Here is a 17,491-nt window from a genome sequence, read left to right on the forward strand (position 1 = left end):
CAAAAAGTCAGTTTGTGAAATTCCCTCCACAATCTACTGCAAGTTATATTATTGCAAAGTGGAACCACTGCAAGGCAGCCACAAAGTGTCACACCAGGTAAAGTTACAGAGCGTGGTCGGCGAGTCCTGATGCCCACAGCACGTAAAAATCATCAGTAACTGCAGTGCTCCAAACATGAGCATTAACGCAAAAAGCATCAAGAGCTGTTTGGGTTAACATTGTAGTGCTGTAATTGTAATGTGTAGGTGATTCAGTTCATTTTGTTATACAGCCCCAGAAACGTGGATGCGTATTAAGAAAAGGTGCATGATTTGTAGGACTCACTTTGACAATTTAAATGTGTTTCTACCCTTTACACAACATTTTCACAGTCCTCCTCTGGTCTTTCAGCCATATTGCTGTCCAAAAAACAAACAACACTTTCCTCATTTTGGTGGACAATCATATGACCCCCTATGAATAAGCAGTTGGCGACAGTGGAAAGGAAAAACTTCCTTTTATCAGGAAGAAACCTCCAGGAGAATCAGGCTCAGGAAGGGGCAGCCATCTACCCCAGCTGGTTGGGGGTGCGGGGAGGAAGACAATAAAAATCTTCATACAGCCTGGATCCTTTAAATTTTAGAATTATTATGTTACTCTAACTGAATCTTCACAAATGAGCTCATGCCTCCTCCTCTCTCCGTGTAGGAAGGTGGAGCAGCGCTTCCACATGTGTGACAGAATGGCCATCTACTTCTTCATCGCAGCCTCCTACTCTCCATGGTGGGTCATGTGACTACAGCAAAAAAATAAATAAAATAAAGACCAGAGCGAACACACTGTAACTGTGTAGGTGCGATGTCGTGTTTCCTCAGGTTGATGCTGAGGGAGCTGGGACCCTGGACGTGCCACATGCGCTGGCTCATCTGGGTCATGGCGTGTATAGGATCGGCGTATGTCTGCTTTTTCCATGAGAGGTAACACAGCCTCCGTTTGTACTGTGTGCACTAATTTGACACAGTTAACCTGAAGCCAAACGCCTCCATTCAAGTGTTGACAGAAAACACAAGACTGCTGTTTGGAGCACAAATAATTAGGCAGGAAAATGGAGGTATTGTTATTTTTATTATGACTTCACGGTCCAGTTTTCTACCTGCAGGTACAAGCTGATCGAGTTGCTGGGATACGTGGCCATGGGGGCTGTTCCTGCTTTGGTCATTCTCTCTATGGTAAGTCTACATCACATAGATGAGTCTTTCTCAGCGTCTGCCACTCCCCTTCCCCCCTGCAGACTTCCTTCCACTACCGTTACTATTTAAAGAACCAAACCGCGGCTTTTGTTTGAGTGCCCCATAACCCACAGATGCGTCTAATTGCTGGTAATAGAACTGCTGACTATTTTCCAATGCATAAGTCTTACATTGACTTCCCCTGTTGCACTGAATCACTGATTTCCATTTGATTACGCTCTTGATTTCAACTTATAGAAGCCTGAAATTGTCACTTTGAGGGTAAGACAGTCAACACCTACTGAAGTAGCTGCCACGTTCACTTACAGCCCGAGCCGTTATGGAGTGATTTCTTTTTCATGTCCCCCTGAAGATAAAGGTAGTAACGTAGCTCATTCTCTGGCTCCATAAATCACGCTGTGTTTTAGTTTCATGTCTGAGAAATTGTATTTCTTGACATCTCTTTTATTAAAGGGAAAAGCTGGCATAAATCTTATAGTCATATTTTATAAAAAGGCCTTAAACAATGTGCTCAGAACCTGAATCTGATTCCTTTGGGTTTCTTTTACCCACATGGAGCTCCAGGCCCTTATTTTTCGTAGCACTTCATAGTTATGGTGCAATTTTCTAATGTCTATTTGAAAATTCATGCTCCAGATTTCAGTGCATAAAAACACATGAAGGACAGAAGAAACAGAAATCATTTAGGCCAGGCAGGGCATGACTTGATATACAGTATACTCCCAAAGGTATTCACTCACCCATGCAAATCACTGAATTTAGGTTTTCTAATCACTTTCATGGTCACAGGTGTATAAAACCTGGCATCTAGGCATGCAGACTGCTTCTAAAGATGTCAGGAAATCAGCGAATTCCAGCATGGTACTGTGATAGTCCAGCCCAGTCATGAAATTTTCTCACTACTAAATATTCCACAATCAGCTGTTAGTGGTATTATAACAAAACGGAAGCGACAGGAAACGACACCAACTCAGGCACAAAGCGGTAGGTCGCACAAATTCCAACATGCACCTCAAAATCACGTGTTATTACAATGTAAGGATAAGTGGTTAGGATAGTCCGTGATACAGCCTGGGCCCTTAATAAGTCAACGTAACAAACATTGTTGGTCTGATCTTCTAAAATAACCAAAAACTACTCATTACTCAGTATAATTTGTTGCTTCTTTCTTTTAAAGCTTTGTTATCATGCTGTACCTACAGGTAAGGAATTTTAGGTATATAAAGTTACACTCTAACCTGTGAAAAAGTCCTTGGTAAATGTTGGAAAACTACACCAAGTATTGGGCTGTTCGATGAAGTGCTACTCCGTCTTTTATGGAGTGGGCATGTAAAACGGCATTTCTCAAAAATTTGGGAAACCTCTTTTAAATAAGAGTATTTCTTATTTCAGATGAATTCAACCAAAAACTGGATACATCTTTAGCAAACAAATATCCAGTTAAATAAAACACCTTTAAATTAAATACCAGCAAACTTTCCTATGTTCCAGGTGGAGCGCACAGGTGTGTGTGAACTGGCCGTGGGAGGTGTCTTCTATGGAGTAGGCGTGGTCTTCTTTAAGAGCGATGGCCTTGTGCCATTCGCCCATGCGATCTGGCATCTATTTGTGGCCGTTGGAGCAGGCATTCACTATTACGCCATCTGGAGGTACCTGTATTTACCGGGGACACAGCTGCAGACGTCGAGGTGACCGGCTGCATACTGACGTTAAGCGTTTCCATGCCGACAGGCTGAATGACAAAAGTGCATTTCATGTAGTTAGGACGTTAGTGTTTTGACTACGGTAAGCTTCACTTACGAAGCTGGGCCACCGGGGACCAATTTTTGTACTGTGTGCTGACTATATAACATCTAGCCTCACTACACCAAATTGACGCTAATTTATAATGTCTAATTCTGCTCTTTTAGACGTAATTAGCGACACTGACACTGGTTTGCGTGCCATGTTGACTGTCTGTAGTGTTTCAGACGAGATCCGAGTGCCAGGCCTGCATTATGAAATCTTCCTTCCTGCTTATCTCCGCCAGTTAGAGGAATAGTTTCTAATTTTGGGAAATGTGTTTATTTTCTATCAGAGGTAGATGAGAAGATTGATAACAATCTATAATGTTTGTGGTAACCACGATACTGTGCACAGACATGTTCAGATCTACAGATTCTACATCGCGCCATCAGAGAGACATTTGATCACGTCAACGATCTGACCCCTCAAAGAGCCCTGATCCCAGACAGACATCATGGAATCAGTTTGGGATCACATGAACAGAAGCAACAGCTTCAGGTTATATTTCACCATGTTTCAAACATCCTCAGTGACGGGCATCCTGAAAAACACGGTTCAAGTGCAATGAAGGAGAACGGGTGCAAATTCAGACCTGAAAATAATGCTCAGTGTTTTGTTACGGCCTGCGGTTGAGCGTTGAGGTTGGACAGCGGTGTGCACTGGTGCGTCACAGCCTGCTCGGAGGTTTGCTTTTGCCTGGGGGGTGTTGGAGGTGTTGCCCCATCACTTGTAAACCCCGCCGAATTATTTAAAGCATTTCATTCCTATTATAAAAAATAGACATCATCTATTTTGCACAGTGGCACGGCAGTTGCCGCACAGCGAGAAGGTCCTGAGTTCAATTCCACCATCAGGCCGGGGTCTTTCTGTGTGGAGTTTGCATGTTCTCCCCGTGTTTGCGTGGGTTCCCTCGAGGTACTCCGGCTTCCTCCCACTGTCCAAAGACATGCAGCTTGTGGGGATAGGTTAATTGGATAATCCAAATTGCCACTAGGTGTGAATGTGCGAGTGAATGTGAGTGTGAATGGTTGTCTGTCTCTGTGTGTTAGCCCTGTGACAGACAGGCGACCTGTCCAGGTTGTACCCCGCCTCTCGCCCTATGACAGCTGGGATAGGCTCCAGCGCCCCTGAAAAGGAAAAAGCAGAAGTGAATAGATGGATGGATCTTTTGATGGGCTCTTACCGGCAAATATGTAAGCAATCAGGAGATACAACTCCATTGCTACACAAGCACTCACAGTACACTTAGCTTTAAACCCCTGCACACCACTCAGGTTTCTTGACTCATTGTTGCTGATGCTGTTGCACTGACAGACATTTACTTCCTAAAATACACTGTTATAAAAAAAGAAACACATTTTAATCAGATTATAGCATCAAGTCAATTAAACCTCTGGGGCATTGATCTGGTCTCTAGCAGAAGGTGTTTTCAGTCAGTTTCAGCTGCTTTAGTGTTGATGAAAAACAACAGGTGCACTAGAGAGGCAACAATGAGACCCCCACCAAAACAGGAATGGTTTTACAGGTGGAGGCTATTTTTCCCTCCCCATCTTTTTTGATTCTTTTTTTCCACTACTTTTGCGTTTGACTAGGGTCAGTGTCAGACAGTCATGCTGGATATCTGTGCTGATATGAACTGGGTAATGTTTTAACTCATCAGCTGGATCGGCATCTGCTTCTTTGTGTAAGGAGGAACATAATGAGCACTGCCAGAGCCACAAAATGACCCCCTGGAGGCCACCAAACAATTTGAAACAGACTTCATGAGAGTGGCTTGATGGGCCGATGTCCTCTAGTGGACCCTGTGCTCACTGCCTGGAAACATAGAGCCTGATTAATATTTGCTATAGAATACCAGAATTATCAGATCCACCACTGACACCCTGTGCCTTTCACACAGATTCACCCACGTGACACAGATGAAAAGGCCTGAAGCAACAGAGGAAAACATTATACTGCCAGTAACATTGTCCAGCATGACTGATTTGGTGGTAGATCAGACATAGTCTGGGGAGCCATATCCTCTACAGGCAACGGCACCATGACTGCCATTTGGTGTTGGGATGAAACCTTTGGACCTCACAGACCCTATAATGGTGCAGTGTGTACTGGGTTCCTCCTGCTGCATGACAATGCCTGGCCTCATGTAGTAAGAGTATGCAGGCAGTTTCTTGGAGGATGAAAGACTTGATACTACTGACTGCCCGCAATTCTCACCAAATCCACCTCTGGGACATCGTGTTTCAGTCCATCCGACGCCACCAGGCTGCACCTCAGATTGTCCAGGAGCTCAGTGATGTCGTGGTCCAGATAAAGATTTCAGGGTATCTTTGAATTCAGCCCTCTGTAGGTTGATCATTTTAATTTCCTTCAAACGATGTGTCATCTTTTGGTTCCTCATTACCCGTTCCATATGGTTTTCTTTCCCACTGAGATATTTTGTGTATTTTAAAGTGTTCCTTTTGTCCACACCAGCTGCTCAACTGTTGGTCACGACTATTCTGGGCATTATTTTACAAGCATGAGGTTACTGGAAAATCAATAAAGAAACCAGAGTATCACTATTTTTATGCCAGACTAGTAAAACTGTAAGAGTCTTATCGATCTTCTCGTCTTTACAAGAATATATATGCACTTTCCCAAAATAATGAAGCTTTACTTACTGGCATATCTGTTACTGAGCATTCCTAAGCTGTTAAACTCCCTACTTTCAGTAATCCAACCACAACTAATGTGCCAAAACTCACTACACAGGAATCCCTTTCTGCTGTTGGTGCTACATCCTTGGTCGGTGGTAAAATATGACAGTCAGGAAGTCGCCCAACAAAGCTGCCATTGACAGGCTTTCAATATTGATTTGGCTGTAAAAGCTGTTACAGATTTTTACCACCTTATGTGACCCCTTGAACATTTATGGACGATCTGAGAACTGTCGACATTGCCTGGGACGAAGCTGAAGCAGTCGCTGCTGACCGACATCGATGGAGATCACTAGCTGCCCGATGCGCCGCTCGGCGTAGGAGGAACTAAGTGCTAAGTAATGTGACCCCTTGAGAGGATCTGCTTTTGACTTCTGTTCATTTTCACAGTACATGCACGACCCCTGGTTTCGTAATTAAACGTACTCATCTTTGGCCGACTGAGACCGAATTAAGCAATCTGCAGACAGACTTTAAGGTCACACATGTCTGTGTGACACACTGTAGCCAGACTGTAAATGATCAACCTGATGATAAGAGACGCGAGTAGAACCAGCTACTCGTGTGTGGCTGTGACTCAGCTTTGAGTTTTATTTTTTTTGACTTGTGTTCCAATTTAATTTTCCTAAAACTGTAATTTGATTTAAAAGACAAAGAAGTCCGTCTCATTATGAAAATGTCAAGGTCTAATGCATTTCGTGTCCCGTTCAGGGGAATTTTAATGCCAGTTGTTTTGTCTAAATGGTGCGCTCTTGACTTCTGAGCACTTTTCTATCAACACTGATGTGTAACGTAGAATTTGCTACAGTCCTCTGACTACGACAGAATCAACGTAGCTCGTAAATGCAAATTTCTATTTCCACATTTCAAGATTTTCTTAACTTCTAGTACTTTCATTACTTCTGTTTTAATTCTTGAAAACAGAGCACCTACTCAGGAAATGAGCAATTTTTTAATCTTTTTTTTTTTTTAATCAGATGATCTATTTTATAAAATGATATTTCTGTCAAATCACTGTAATAAAGAAGAAAAATATTACACTGAAAGGGATCTGTGTGTTTTATGAAAATCATATCAGCGTCAACATCAAACAAATCAATTACAAAAATGCATTGTCAGCGCAGGATGATGTTGCGTTTTGTACATGAGTGTGTGTTTGTGTCACTGTGAGTGTGTGAGGCTTGTGAGGGCTCGCAGTTGAAGCGGCAATGCCACATTAGTGTCTCTGTGCCACTGCGGTGCGATGACATGGGGAGGTGGTGTCAGGACACTCTGAGCTACGCCGGGGGCCTTCAGCAGCGTCCACAACTCCTCCCCTCGTGTTACTATAGCAACGAGGTCCTCCTCATCAGAGCACCAGGCAACCGATCCGCTTCTGGTTACAGTTCTTAGTTTAGAGAGGAACAGAGACACCCTAAAAAGAAAAACAAAACACACACAAATGATATCAGAACATTACAAAGTCCTGGATGAAGAAAAGAAAATATTGCATCTTTACAAAGAGTCTGTTACCGAGGTATGAGGTCATGTGACCGTGACGCCAGCTTAGCGAGAGCGCTCATTAAAGTGTTGATGACTTTAGGGGCCGGGCAAACCGTTCCAGTTGGAGGGGCAGACGAAGTGATCTCAAACAGCACCGCCTCCAGTGCTTCAAAACAGGAAGTGATGAGGCTCACGGAACAGCGAGAGTCACATGACACAGAGAGGTACTCTCCCAGCACCCACACCTGAGAGACAAACAAGCTCAGTGCTGTTTCCGCATCAGGTTTTGAGCAAATGCTGAAATGTGAGAAGCACTGGGTTTTTGCACATAACCCAAGATACACAGAAGAGTCAGCACTCTCTTTACCACATGTGTATAGAGTTCCTCTTTGCTGTAGACGTTGGCTGTGCTTCCAGCAAACTCCAGCAGCTCGTGGGACTGGTTCACGACCAGAGAGGGGTGGAGCTTACATAGCCTCAACAGGTGGCAGCTGAACACCCTGCAGAAACAGTGAGAAGTGGTTGGAGCGAGTGAGTGAGGAGATGAAGATGAGAGTGAGGCAGCCAGCAGCGCTTTAGTGTTTCGGTGTACCGGTGTATCTCTTTGATGTACGCAGGGATGTTAAGGAGCAGGCTGCTTCTCTCCAGCATCACCAGAATCAAATGAGCCAAAAGCTTCTCGTCAGCGATCTGAAAGAGACGCGTGACATATTTTTTTAATAAGGTGTATATTGTAAACTGCAACACAGCAAGTACAGACGCAACGAATTTGTAAAGAATGTCGAATCTTTTCACCGTAACAATTGTGTTGAAGAAAACGTGCAACAACACGGGGACCGTCCGAGCACACTGAGTGACTCTCGGCCAGTCAGCAGCTTCAACCAGCAGCTCGTGGAGCGTGCTCAGTCGGTCAATTGTGTCACCTAAACAGGGAGATACAAAATTACAATGATTTCATTGGCTAGAGCATAATTTAAGAAGCTACCTGCCCCTGCTGCTTAGATTTAAACAGAATTACAGAAGAAACAAAAAGCAAATATACTGTGTGTGCAGTGAAGAGAAGACAGGAAAGCAGGGAGGAGCCTTGGGTCAGAGCAGACCTGGAACAGTTTGGCCTTTTATTCTTATTTGATTTCCTTCTGTTCTGTGACTTGTCCTACCTGAGCCTGCCTCCGTTCGGAGCACGAAGAGGAAAAGCCCTCTGAAAGAAGGGTTTCGAAATGCATCCAGTGACACGAAGCTGCGACCGACTGGCTCAGAGATGGGCAAACATGTGGACCTGTGACACATGAGACCCAGTGAGACAGGGATAAAAACTGTGCATGTAACCAAATCCCTGTGGGAAGCAGTTTTTCTCCTGCGTGTGCCTGAACCTGTGCTGCAGGACCAGCGTGGCAGAGAGACAGGGCAGGTCAAGCAGGGTGTGAAGCAGCTCCACCGCAGTTCCAGTTGTAACCATAGAGGGCAGCAGATCCACAAAGTCGTCCACCATCGCTGGACTGTCCCATGCTAAAAACTACACAGAAAAAGAAAACATGTAAGGAATAAAAAGCACATCCACAATCTAACAATTGTTGCACATGTTTTCTCAGCTTTTCACCTTCAACAGATTTGGAAAGTAGAGCGTGTACTGTGGAACCCGAAGCTCTATGCTTTCCACGTTAAGTCGAAGGAAGCGTAGAAGCTCGTGTGCCAGGAATGGGTCATTGAAAAGCTCCGTAGGAAACCGACCGAACACCACCTTCCACACGTTCTCACAGTCCACTGCAGCCATCTCGCCTGATCGGATACAAATAAACATATTCAACCTTGCACGCACAGAAAAAGGGGTCATGTATGATGTCATCGTGTGAGCAACCAATTTACAGTGAACACACGTGACCCTGTTTTCCGTTCTAAACTTGTGGCAGCTGCGAGCACATGTTGCTGTGTATGCGCACCGTGGTTGAGGTAGAACTGTGCTATGGGCAGCAGGACTCTGGCATTCGACAGCTCTGAGCTGAGGCGACCAAAGAGAGCCTTTATGCAGGGGAAGGTCCTGTAGACCAGCGAGGCGTCCTCAGCACACACGCAGTCCAGGATGCACACGGCCTCCACCAGACACTGAAACAGGAAACAGGACACAAGGGCAGCAGAATAAATCTTGATAACACTGCAGAACTTTCTTTTGGTTAACACCAGTGGTTTCTCTAATGCAGGGGTGTCAAACATAAGGCCCTAGGGTTAGAATCGGCCTGCCGAGGAATCCAATCCAGCCCACTAGAAAATGTGAAGGAGGGCTTAGTTTTTACACGCTAACTACATTTTCGTAGCTTTTACAGCTTTTCCAACCGATAAAAACCTCAGTCATGGCCAATCATACTGCACTAAAAAACCAAAGTAATAGATAAACGTCTTAATGACAGAAGAGTTCCTCTTTTTTATTATCTACAACAGAAATGTCTTTTTTTTATAGTGGGTCTGGAGTTTAAAAAAAGATTCTCTGTACACGTCTATTCCTTACAATTTAATCATGCTGACAGGTTTCCTCCACTTACTGCAGCTGCATTTCTCAATTGTGTCAAAAATCAGAGATGCACTGTTGAAACTGCACTTCTTTTCTCTTATATGAAGCTATCTGAGGGACTCGGTGCAGTTAAACAACACAGGAAGGGGAGTTTTCTCTGGTCTGGCCCCTTTCAGGTCAGAGTGGGCTGTGACATCAAGGGGTGATGTCACCGCCCAGACTTGATGTCTGGTTCAGCAACATTTATCCCCAAATGAAGAATGACTGAGCACTTTATGCACTCAACAGCTGTAAACAACCTCCAGAGGGATACATTCCACCTTCCCTTTGAGTCACTAATTCACATAGTTTGGCTCTTTTTTGTTTTGACATGTTTCTATTTATTTACATTATACTGCAAGTCATTCCCAAACTGTGTTACATATCCACAGAACTCAGAAAAACAAGTCAAACTGTGAGCTTGTATCAGCAAACAGCAGTGCATCTTACAACACCATTGTGTGGAAGTGTAACGCAAAGAATGTAAAATGTATTTAGGGGGTTAGGGGCAGAAAAGGACAGTGTAGATCAGCAACTGAGCCAGACTAAGCCAAGCATCCTATCTAGGTCTCCTTCTTTCAGCCTGACTTCTTAAACAGAACACCAGGAGGCGCTCTTTACTACAACACAGTGAACAGGAAAAGCTACAGTTATCTACATCAACACTGTGGCTCTTAGTTTAAGTATTAAAGGAAGTCAGGCTAAAAGTGTCTAAAAGTGATTTAAACCCCTCAGTTTTACAAACTGCACCATGAAATGTGTTTCCATAGTGATAATAAGTGATCTGCAGACTCACCGCTTTTTGCAGTTCTGTATCGGTCTTCTTGTGTGCCTCTGATGGAAAGAGAACAAATAAAGATCCGTGCATGAGGAATTCTGCTACGCGTCTCACTTTTCTCTCACCCGGTGCAATTTAATGCGCACACACTCACTGCGGTCGCTCTGTTCGATGAGGCGCTGGCAGTACTGGAAAGCCTTCTCTCTGAGACGCTCCTTTGGAGGCAGCAGTCGGCTGGAGGAGGACGTCGCCGAAACCATAGAAACTACGGACCCGTCCACCTCCGATCGGTCATCTGTGACAACGTGTAACGGCTTGGGAATTAGAGGTCGTGACCTTCTCGGTATAATGATTCGTGATTAAGGTCTATATCCGATTGCTCCGAACACATCAGGAGTCGGAGTTAAATTGTGTTTCTGATGATGTTAAGTAGAATCACTACAGGTTAGTAAAATGCCTCATGCCTTGACTGAAACCTACTGTTGCGGTCTCTAATTTCACCTCTTAGAACACACAGAAATGAAAGAAATCAACACAAATGTGCTCATATTTTTGTGATGTTAATCAAAGCTTAGTTACAGTATTCTTAAAGTGTACCATGCAAGGGATCAAAAGAAGCATTATTAGACCACATTAGCTAGTAATAACTTTGATATACACTTTCATTTTAGGAACCTTGTTTTCTTTGCTCATATTTCAGACTCCAGTACTGTGAAGCAGGATTTGAGGCTCTGTAAGCTAACATCAAGTTTAACCCTTGGATTTCAATATCATGAAGGGCGTTCCCATCTTACTGGGATTCACCATCATAGCACCCACAGCACAACCTGCTCCAGGACAGATCCACATGACTACCAAAACACCACCTATTGACCCTGCTGCACAGACAGTGACAGGATCTCCCTTTTAGAGACCGTCTAAATCCCGACAAGCATCAATAAGAGACACAAATTCTCAACACAGGGAGCATTACTCCAGTCCAGGTTTGAAAGAAAAGGGGACACTGGACTTTCACTGTTTTAGCCATAACAGATCAGCTCCCTGATAGCAACACCCTGAACCGCTGTTACATGCAGGACGGATTCATGCTTCTGTGCTGTTTACACCAAATTCTGACCATCTGAATGTTGCTGCAGAAACTGAGATGTAACTGGGCAATGTTTTCCCGATCATCTTTTGTCCGATTTTGGTGAGCATGTGTGAATTGTAACCACACTTTCCTGTTCTTAGGTGACAAGAGTGGCACTCGATACGTTCTTGTGCTGCTCCATCTCATCTGCATATTTTGGTTGCAACGAGTTGTTATTTGACTTCTAAGTCTTGTAAACTTGAAGCGTCCTGACAATTCCGTCTTCCACAAATGACTCGATTTTCTTTTCATTTTCCTCAAATTTGTATTCTTGTGGGACATTTATGGGTTTAGCCGTATCCATGTTTGCGTTTGGTCACGCCTCTTTTACATTAACCAGCTTTTAGCTTGATTTGGAAAATCTTGGCTGACTTGTCAGGCTGACGCTGCTCAGCAGAACTATGGTATAGCCAGGTAGTAAAACAGATCTCAGGGATCTGTTGAACTTTCTTTGGTAATCTGTAACTGTTTCCGTGCCAAATTATACAATTAAATCATTGCGAAAAATGTATGCCAGTTCAGAGTGATCAGAATATTAAGCTCACATAAATCCTTTACAGTTTTGGTAAAAGATTCAAAACGCCATCAGATTACAGTTTTATAATTCATGCTTACAAAAACATGTTTTGACCGTGTGGAGAAAGGCCAACCATCACTGCATGACTAAGACTAGCTTCATATTTTGTTTGTATCTTCGAGCCAGTCTGTGGGCGACACTGATTTACCCAAATCACTCATATCGGCATCTGTTTGTATCAGTGGATTCTGTATGAGGCCAACTGGACTGGATGAGTCACACTGACAATGTAAACAAAACAGCGTCTACGTTAAAACTGAACAAATTCACTTTGTTAACAGCAAACCGATGAACTGGCTCTCTGTGCACACAGGACTCATTAAGATCTTTAGCTTTAACATGAGCTCACTACCGAGGGCTAGATGTAAGTAACCATACACGTTTGAGAAAGTGACGATTATCACTGATGACACAATGACTAATAATTGTCGGAATGCTATTATAAGAAAGCAACACAGTCAAATTAGGGTCAAAGACCACAAACATCCAAACACAGAAGTTTCAAGATGAAATTGAACTTGCCGCCCACACTTTACACAACACATGCAATGTGTGGCTGTGTGGCATTTGCAGTTCAGCATCTCACCCTTAAAAGTGGCTGCTGTCAGAGCATATTTGATCATGATTAGGACCTCATAAGAAAAATTAGGGGAAGGCAAATGACTGTGGAAAGAGGAGGTTAAAAGTCAGAGATTATGATTTCTGATTAGAGACTTGTTTGTTAGTTAAAGTTTAGAGTTGTGAATTGATCTGTACCGCCTCCAGTTAAAGAACAGTGGGGGAGTTCAGCTTATTTAATTCTTAGAATCAGGCACATGCAGGGAAGGTTCACAACCTCTCATGTCTTACCATTTGAAAAGGAGTGGGAGACTGACAGGCTGAGTTGTAGCCTGTTTGCTGAAGATGATGAAAACACAGAGCAGGTCATCTGAGACTTAGTCATATGAAGCAATAACAGCCCTAATACATCCTACCTTGAAGCAAAGGCTCCTCAAAAAATAGAATAGTCATTCTTGGAGAAGTATTATACGGCCATTCAAACACCTGCCATTTAAGCTAGTTTATAACTAATAGAAGCAAAAATGGCTCAGATGGGCAGAACTGTGGAGCTGTTTGTAAATAGAAACACATAAAAGTGTCACTAGCATATTACAGCAAATGGTCATACCTGCATCTACTGTGCTGCAGCTGGAATGGTAGGTGAGAAGCCAATGACGCAGCATGGAAAAGGAGTAGACGTTCATCCACTGGTCTTCAGTGAAGCCCTGACCCACACATAGGACAGTGAAGAAATCTCCGGACACAGACCCATCCAGCTCTGCTATAGGCACCGGCTGACAGTGGGAGAAGGGAAAAAATCCACAAGCAATCCAGTTTAGCTTTACTAACTTATATATTCACTAGTTCATTACCTTCCTGGAAGAGTCACAAGCTTAATGTAATCCTATACTTGCTAATACTAATAATACTTACCTAACTTACCTAATACTTGCTCAATATGAAAATTAACTGCTCACCTGACGGGATCTGGGCCCCGTGAAGAATCCTCCAGAGGAAGTCCCGACTCCCTGCATGACGCTAGCATAACGCAGCCAATCAACAAGCTTTTTGCTTACAAGGGTCATTTGATCTGCAGACAGTCAGAATTGGAGAGAGATCTGAGTGCAACTCTCTCCAGTGCAAACAACTTAAAGCAATAAGATAAGACACACGGAGGTGAATCCAGAGGTTTCCCTTTACCCCTCATTATCACTCTTCTCCAAATTAACTGTACTTTGAAGGACTAAACAGGCTTGAAAACACACAAAAATTTTCTTTATATACATTTTAATTTTATGAAATTACCAACAAACATAACACAGTGTGTTCTACACTGTATGAACAATTAGTTGGTGCACATAGCAGATGCAGGAAGTGATGTGGAATTATTTTTTACAACATTTGATAAAAGTCCAGATCTGTATCTGTATGTCCCGCTACCTTCGCTGAGGCACTCTGGGCTGTGTGTGAGGACGTTGTTGAGGACTGGCAGGGTGTGCATGAGCGAGTGAGTCGGCCCTTCAGACGGTCGACTCTCCAGATTGCGAAGGAGTTGAGTGCAGAGAGATGAAAGATCACCCTTGGATACAGCCTGTCAGGATTAAAAGTGTGAAAGAGGATTGCATTAGATAATGCCTTTAAAAAAGCCCAACAAGTAAGACACACACACACATACAACACAAACTGGGACTGTGTTACTAAATGTCTTCTATATTTAAAATTACAACAATACTGGCTAATTATTTTTCCAATATCCTGAGCTGAAAAAGGATGTGGTGAGTCTTTTAAATACATGTCTCACAGTAATGAAGAAGTAGGCTCAACCACACAATTTCAGTTCTGCCCACCTGTGAGAGCAGCAGACCAGCAGCGTGACTGTTCAGCTGACCGAGATTGTCCTGGTTGTAATTCAGCTCTTGACCAGTGAGGGGCAGCGTTTCTCTGAGCACAGCGGTGCTCAGCACCTGATGCTGCTCCGCAGGTGATGAGAGAAGCGCTACAAACCTCTTCTGGAGCTCTAAAGGCAGCCTTGGGTTGACGACAGCAGAAGAGAAATAAGACAACGCACTTATTTATCCCACAGTGATGCAGACCCAAGACATTTGGCTTGACTTGCTTTTTAATAATTATATTAAGCTGAGGGATAGATTTAAACATTATTACAACTTTAATTAAAAGTGTGGGAAGAAAGGGAAGCTGCTGTTTACTGTGAAAAAAAGACCACATGGAAAGTGAGAGGCTGAACTGTTGAAAACACTGCCTTTGAGAACACAGAGCAAAGGAACAGCAACTTGCAGACATAACAGCAAAATGTAAGACCTGACATTTATTCGTTTGAACTGCTGATTAGTGGAACTCTTAACGCTTAGGTGGTCACGGTGGATGAAACATAGTTTAGAGGTTGTTGCAAGCAAACAGATGACATAGGTGCTGATAAGATGATAGGCGCTGAGAGCAGAGGAGACCACGGCAGTGTGGAAATGTGGGTGTCTGATCACCGATTTCAACTCCGCCCCCAGTTTCTAGGCGTCCTGACTAAACCACAATCCCAAAGTTTTCAAAAGGAAACAGACATCGTGCACAGGAAGTGCTACTGAAATTGACAATAAAAAAAATGTAGTGTTTGCGTACCCTGAATCTCTGACACTAATGAGGAAAGAGTGGGAGGAGGGAGTGAAAAAAGTGGGTTTAGAGAAAGAGATAAGTAGCTTAAGTTATAAGAAATGAATACACAAAGGTGGAGATGAATCATTAAGTTTAAAATGTAGAGCAGTGAGAATGAAAACTGGTATCAGCTCATCCACGACATGAAGTATGAGAGGCGTGGGTGGGAGTTCTTACGTTCGGGTGTACTTGGTGGCAGAAAGGATGAGGTGCAGCCTCTGCAGGGAGTCCACTGTGTCGTGACCGAGCTCCTTGCCCTGAAGCATCTTCATTAATCTGCTGTAAAACTTCTGCAGCTCAGACTCCTGAATCTCTCTGCAAACGACAGAGTGCGGCTGGTTTTGATCTCTTTAAAGACCCCTGACAGATCTCACGGAAGCTAAACACTCGTTGAAAAAAATAAAAATAAAACTCTGACAGAGTTATGTGACAGCGAACACATTTCTTTCTACTCAAGTTAAAGTCGCGAACGCTTTAAAGAGCCCTGAGAAGAATGTATCTTTAAAGTGCGTTTGAATAACATGGAGATATATTCAACATGCTAGCTAGCTTTAGTTTCAGTAGCTAAACAGATTAAAGGAAAGCGAAATGCGGGGAGAAAAAAAGAAAGCTATCCTTTCATTCTGCCCTTACCTTGCTTGTTTAATTAAACTCTCTGAAGCGTGAGAATACATTTTGAAAGAATATTATTCTGCCACATCTGTCTGAAGCGGAAGGTAAACAGTCCGTTTGCTAATCGAGTCCTGACTGGAATCACATGACGTGACTTTAGTTCCGCTAATGAACTAAAACCACTGCCGGACTCTCCCACTCCGTTTGTATTCAAACAGTTTAAAGAAAAAGTGCACGGTGGCAGGCATATAATACGGACGAACCGAATAAAAATGACTGTGCCTACAAACCTTCTTCCGAAGCATTTGAAAAGGTTCCAGGTTTTTGCGACAGTCCTTCGACTACACAATACGTTACAATCAGACGACAACGAATTTCTCAATTATAGAAGGGTAAATTTAATTCTTAATAGGTTACATTGTAACTTTTAATTTTGTTATGTCTTTATATTTAAACATTTACTTAGTTTGATACTTTTATAAATACATTTTTTCTTCTTCTCTCACCTCTCCAGCTTTGTCCTACTAAACCTGAGCTGTCCCTTTGATGTGATGGTTTCTAATTCTGTCCTGTTTAGCTCTGCCTCTATACATGATAGCAGGTCTCACTACCGTCTTGTAGTGCTGATACTTGTAGTGTTTAAACTAATACAGAGCCAGTAATGCCAATATCAATACTGAGACCGATACTTTCAACTTTCATGCTAGTATCGATCGGATACCAATACCAGTGTTGGTATCAATACTATAGATCTGCGGACCCTCACATTCTGTAACCTTCGCTTTCACCCTTCCCTTCCTAGGCATTTGTCCCACAAAACACCTACACCACTTGTCTCCACTCACTCCACCCTGCCTGCACTCTCTTCCTCACCTCTCTTGTGCACTGTCCATTGGTTTGCATGGTTGACCCGGGGGATTTAAACTCACACACATTCACTGTCTCTACTCCTTGCTGCTTCACTGTTACACCTGTCTCCCTCTCATCCACACACATGTATTCTGTCTTGCTTCTAATGACTTTCATTCTTCTTCTCTTCAGTGTATACCTCCACCTCTCCAACCTCTTTTCGACCCACTCCCTTCTCTCACTACAATGGCGTCCCTAAACATCACAGTCCACGGAGACTCCTGGCTGAGCTAATCTGTCAGCACTTCCTCTTCCATCACTACTGTCTCGCTGTCCTCATACGTCCCTCATGCAGTACCACAGTTCCTCTCTTGGCACCTTATCATATTCATTTTTCTTTAAATCCACAAAGACACAATACTCCTTCTAATCTTCTCTGTGCGTTCCCATCAACACTCTCAAAAAAAACATCCCATCTGCAGTGCTCTTTGTCATCATGAAGCCACACTGCTGCCTACTGCTCGTCACCTCTCTTCTTAACCTATAGCTTTAACGACTCTTTCCCACAGCTTCACAGTACGGCTCATCAGCTTCATTCTTC

At 43.3% G+C, this 17,491-nt stretch overlaps 2 protein-coding genes across 7 annotated transcripts in view; one reads left to right on the forward strand and one right to left on the reverse strand.

Moving 5' to 3' along the window:
• mmd2a (monocyte to macrophage differentiation-associated 2a) overlaps positions 1 to 13,068 on the forward strand; it is a 28,713-nt gene extending 15,645 nt beyond the window's left edge. The window contains exons 4-8 of one of the 2 annotated variants that reach the window (XM_082531425.1): positions 689 to 763; positions 856 to 957; positions 1,140 to 1,209; positions 2,722 to 2,918; positions 11,220 to 13,068. In XM_082531425.1, coding sequence (XP_082387551.1) covers positions 689 to 763; positions 856 to 957; positions 1,140 to 1,209; positions 2,722 to 2,918; positions 11,220 to 11,256 — 481 coding nt within the window. In that variant the 3' untranslated portion in view covers positions 11,257 to 13,068. Of the gene's footprint in view, positions 1 to 688; positions 764 to 855; positions 958 to 1,139; positions 1,210 to 2,721; positions 2,919 to 5,769; positions 6,660 to 11,219 lie in introns of those variants that run through there. The other variant, XM_082531424.1, reaches the window with a different exon arrangement.
• Positions 6,750 to 17,077, reverse strand: ap5z1 (adaptor related protein complex 5 subunit zeta 1). 5 transcript variants are annotated; one of them, XM_082531419.1, is made up of 18 exons: positions 16,915 to 17,077; positions 15,607 to 15,744; positions 14,613 to 14,793; positions 14,206 to 14,356; positions 13,743 to 13,855; positions 13,394 to 13,559; positions 13,075 to 13,122; positions 10,674 to 10,814; positions 10,538 to 10,575; positions 9,137 to 9,299; positions 8,797 to 8,975; positions 8,570 to 8,712; positions 8,357 to 8,475; positions 7,992 to 8,119; positions 7,789 to 7,886; positions 7,564 to 7,696; positions 7,227 to 7,441; positions 6,750 to 7,128 (listed from the first exon to the last, which is right to left on the reverse strand). In XM_082531419.1, the coding sequence occupies exons 1-18, from the start codon at positions 16,974 to 16,976 to the stop codon at positions 6,876 to 6,878; spliced, it is 2,469 nt and encodes an 822-aa protein (XP_082387545.1). In that variant the 5' UTR covers positions 16,977 to 17,077; the 3' UTR covers positions 6,750 to 6,875. The 5 variants fall into 5 exon arrangements, with proteins under 5 accessions (XP_082387545.1, XP_082387548.1, XP_082387546.1 ...); XM_082531422.1 differs by lacking the exon at positions 16,915 to 17,077 and adding an exon at positions 16,548 to 16,617; XM_082531420.1 differs by lacking the exon at positions 16,915 to 17,077 and adding an exon at positions 16,063 to 16,215.
• Between the last annotated feature and the right edge of the window lie 414 nt (positions 17,078 to 17,491).

Source organism: Aulonocara stuartgranti (genome assembly GCF_965226115.1).
Source record: "Aulonocara stuartgranti genome assembly, chromosome: 4".
NCBI lineage: Eukaryota > Metazoa > Chordata > Actinopteri > Cichliformes > Cichlidae > Aulonocara > Aulonocara stuartgranti.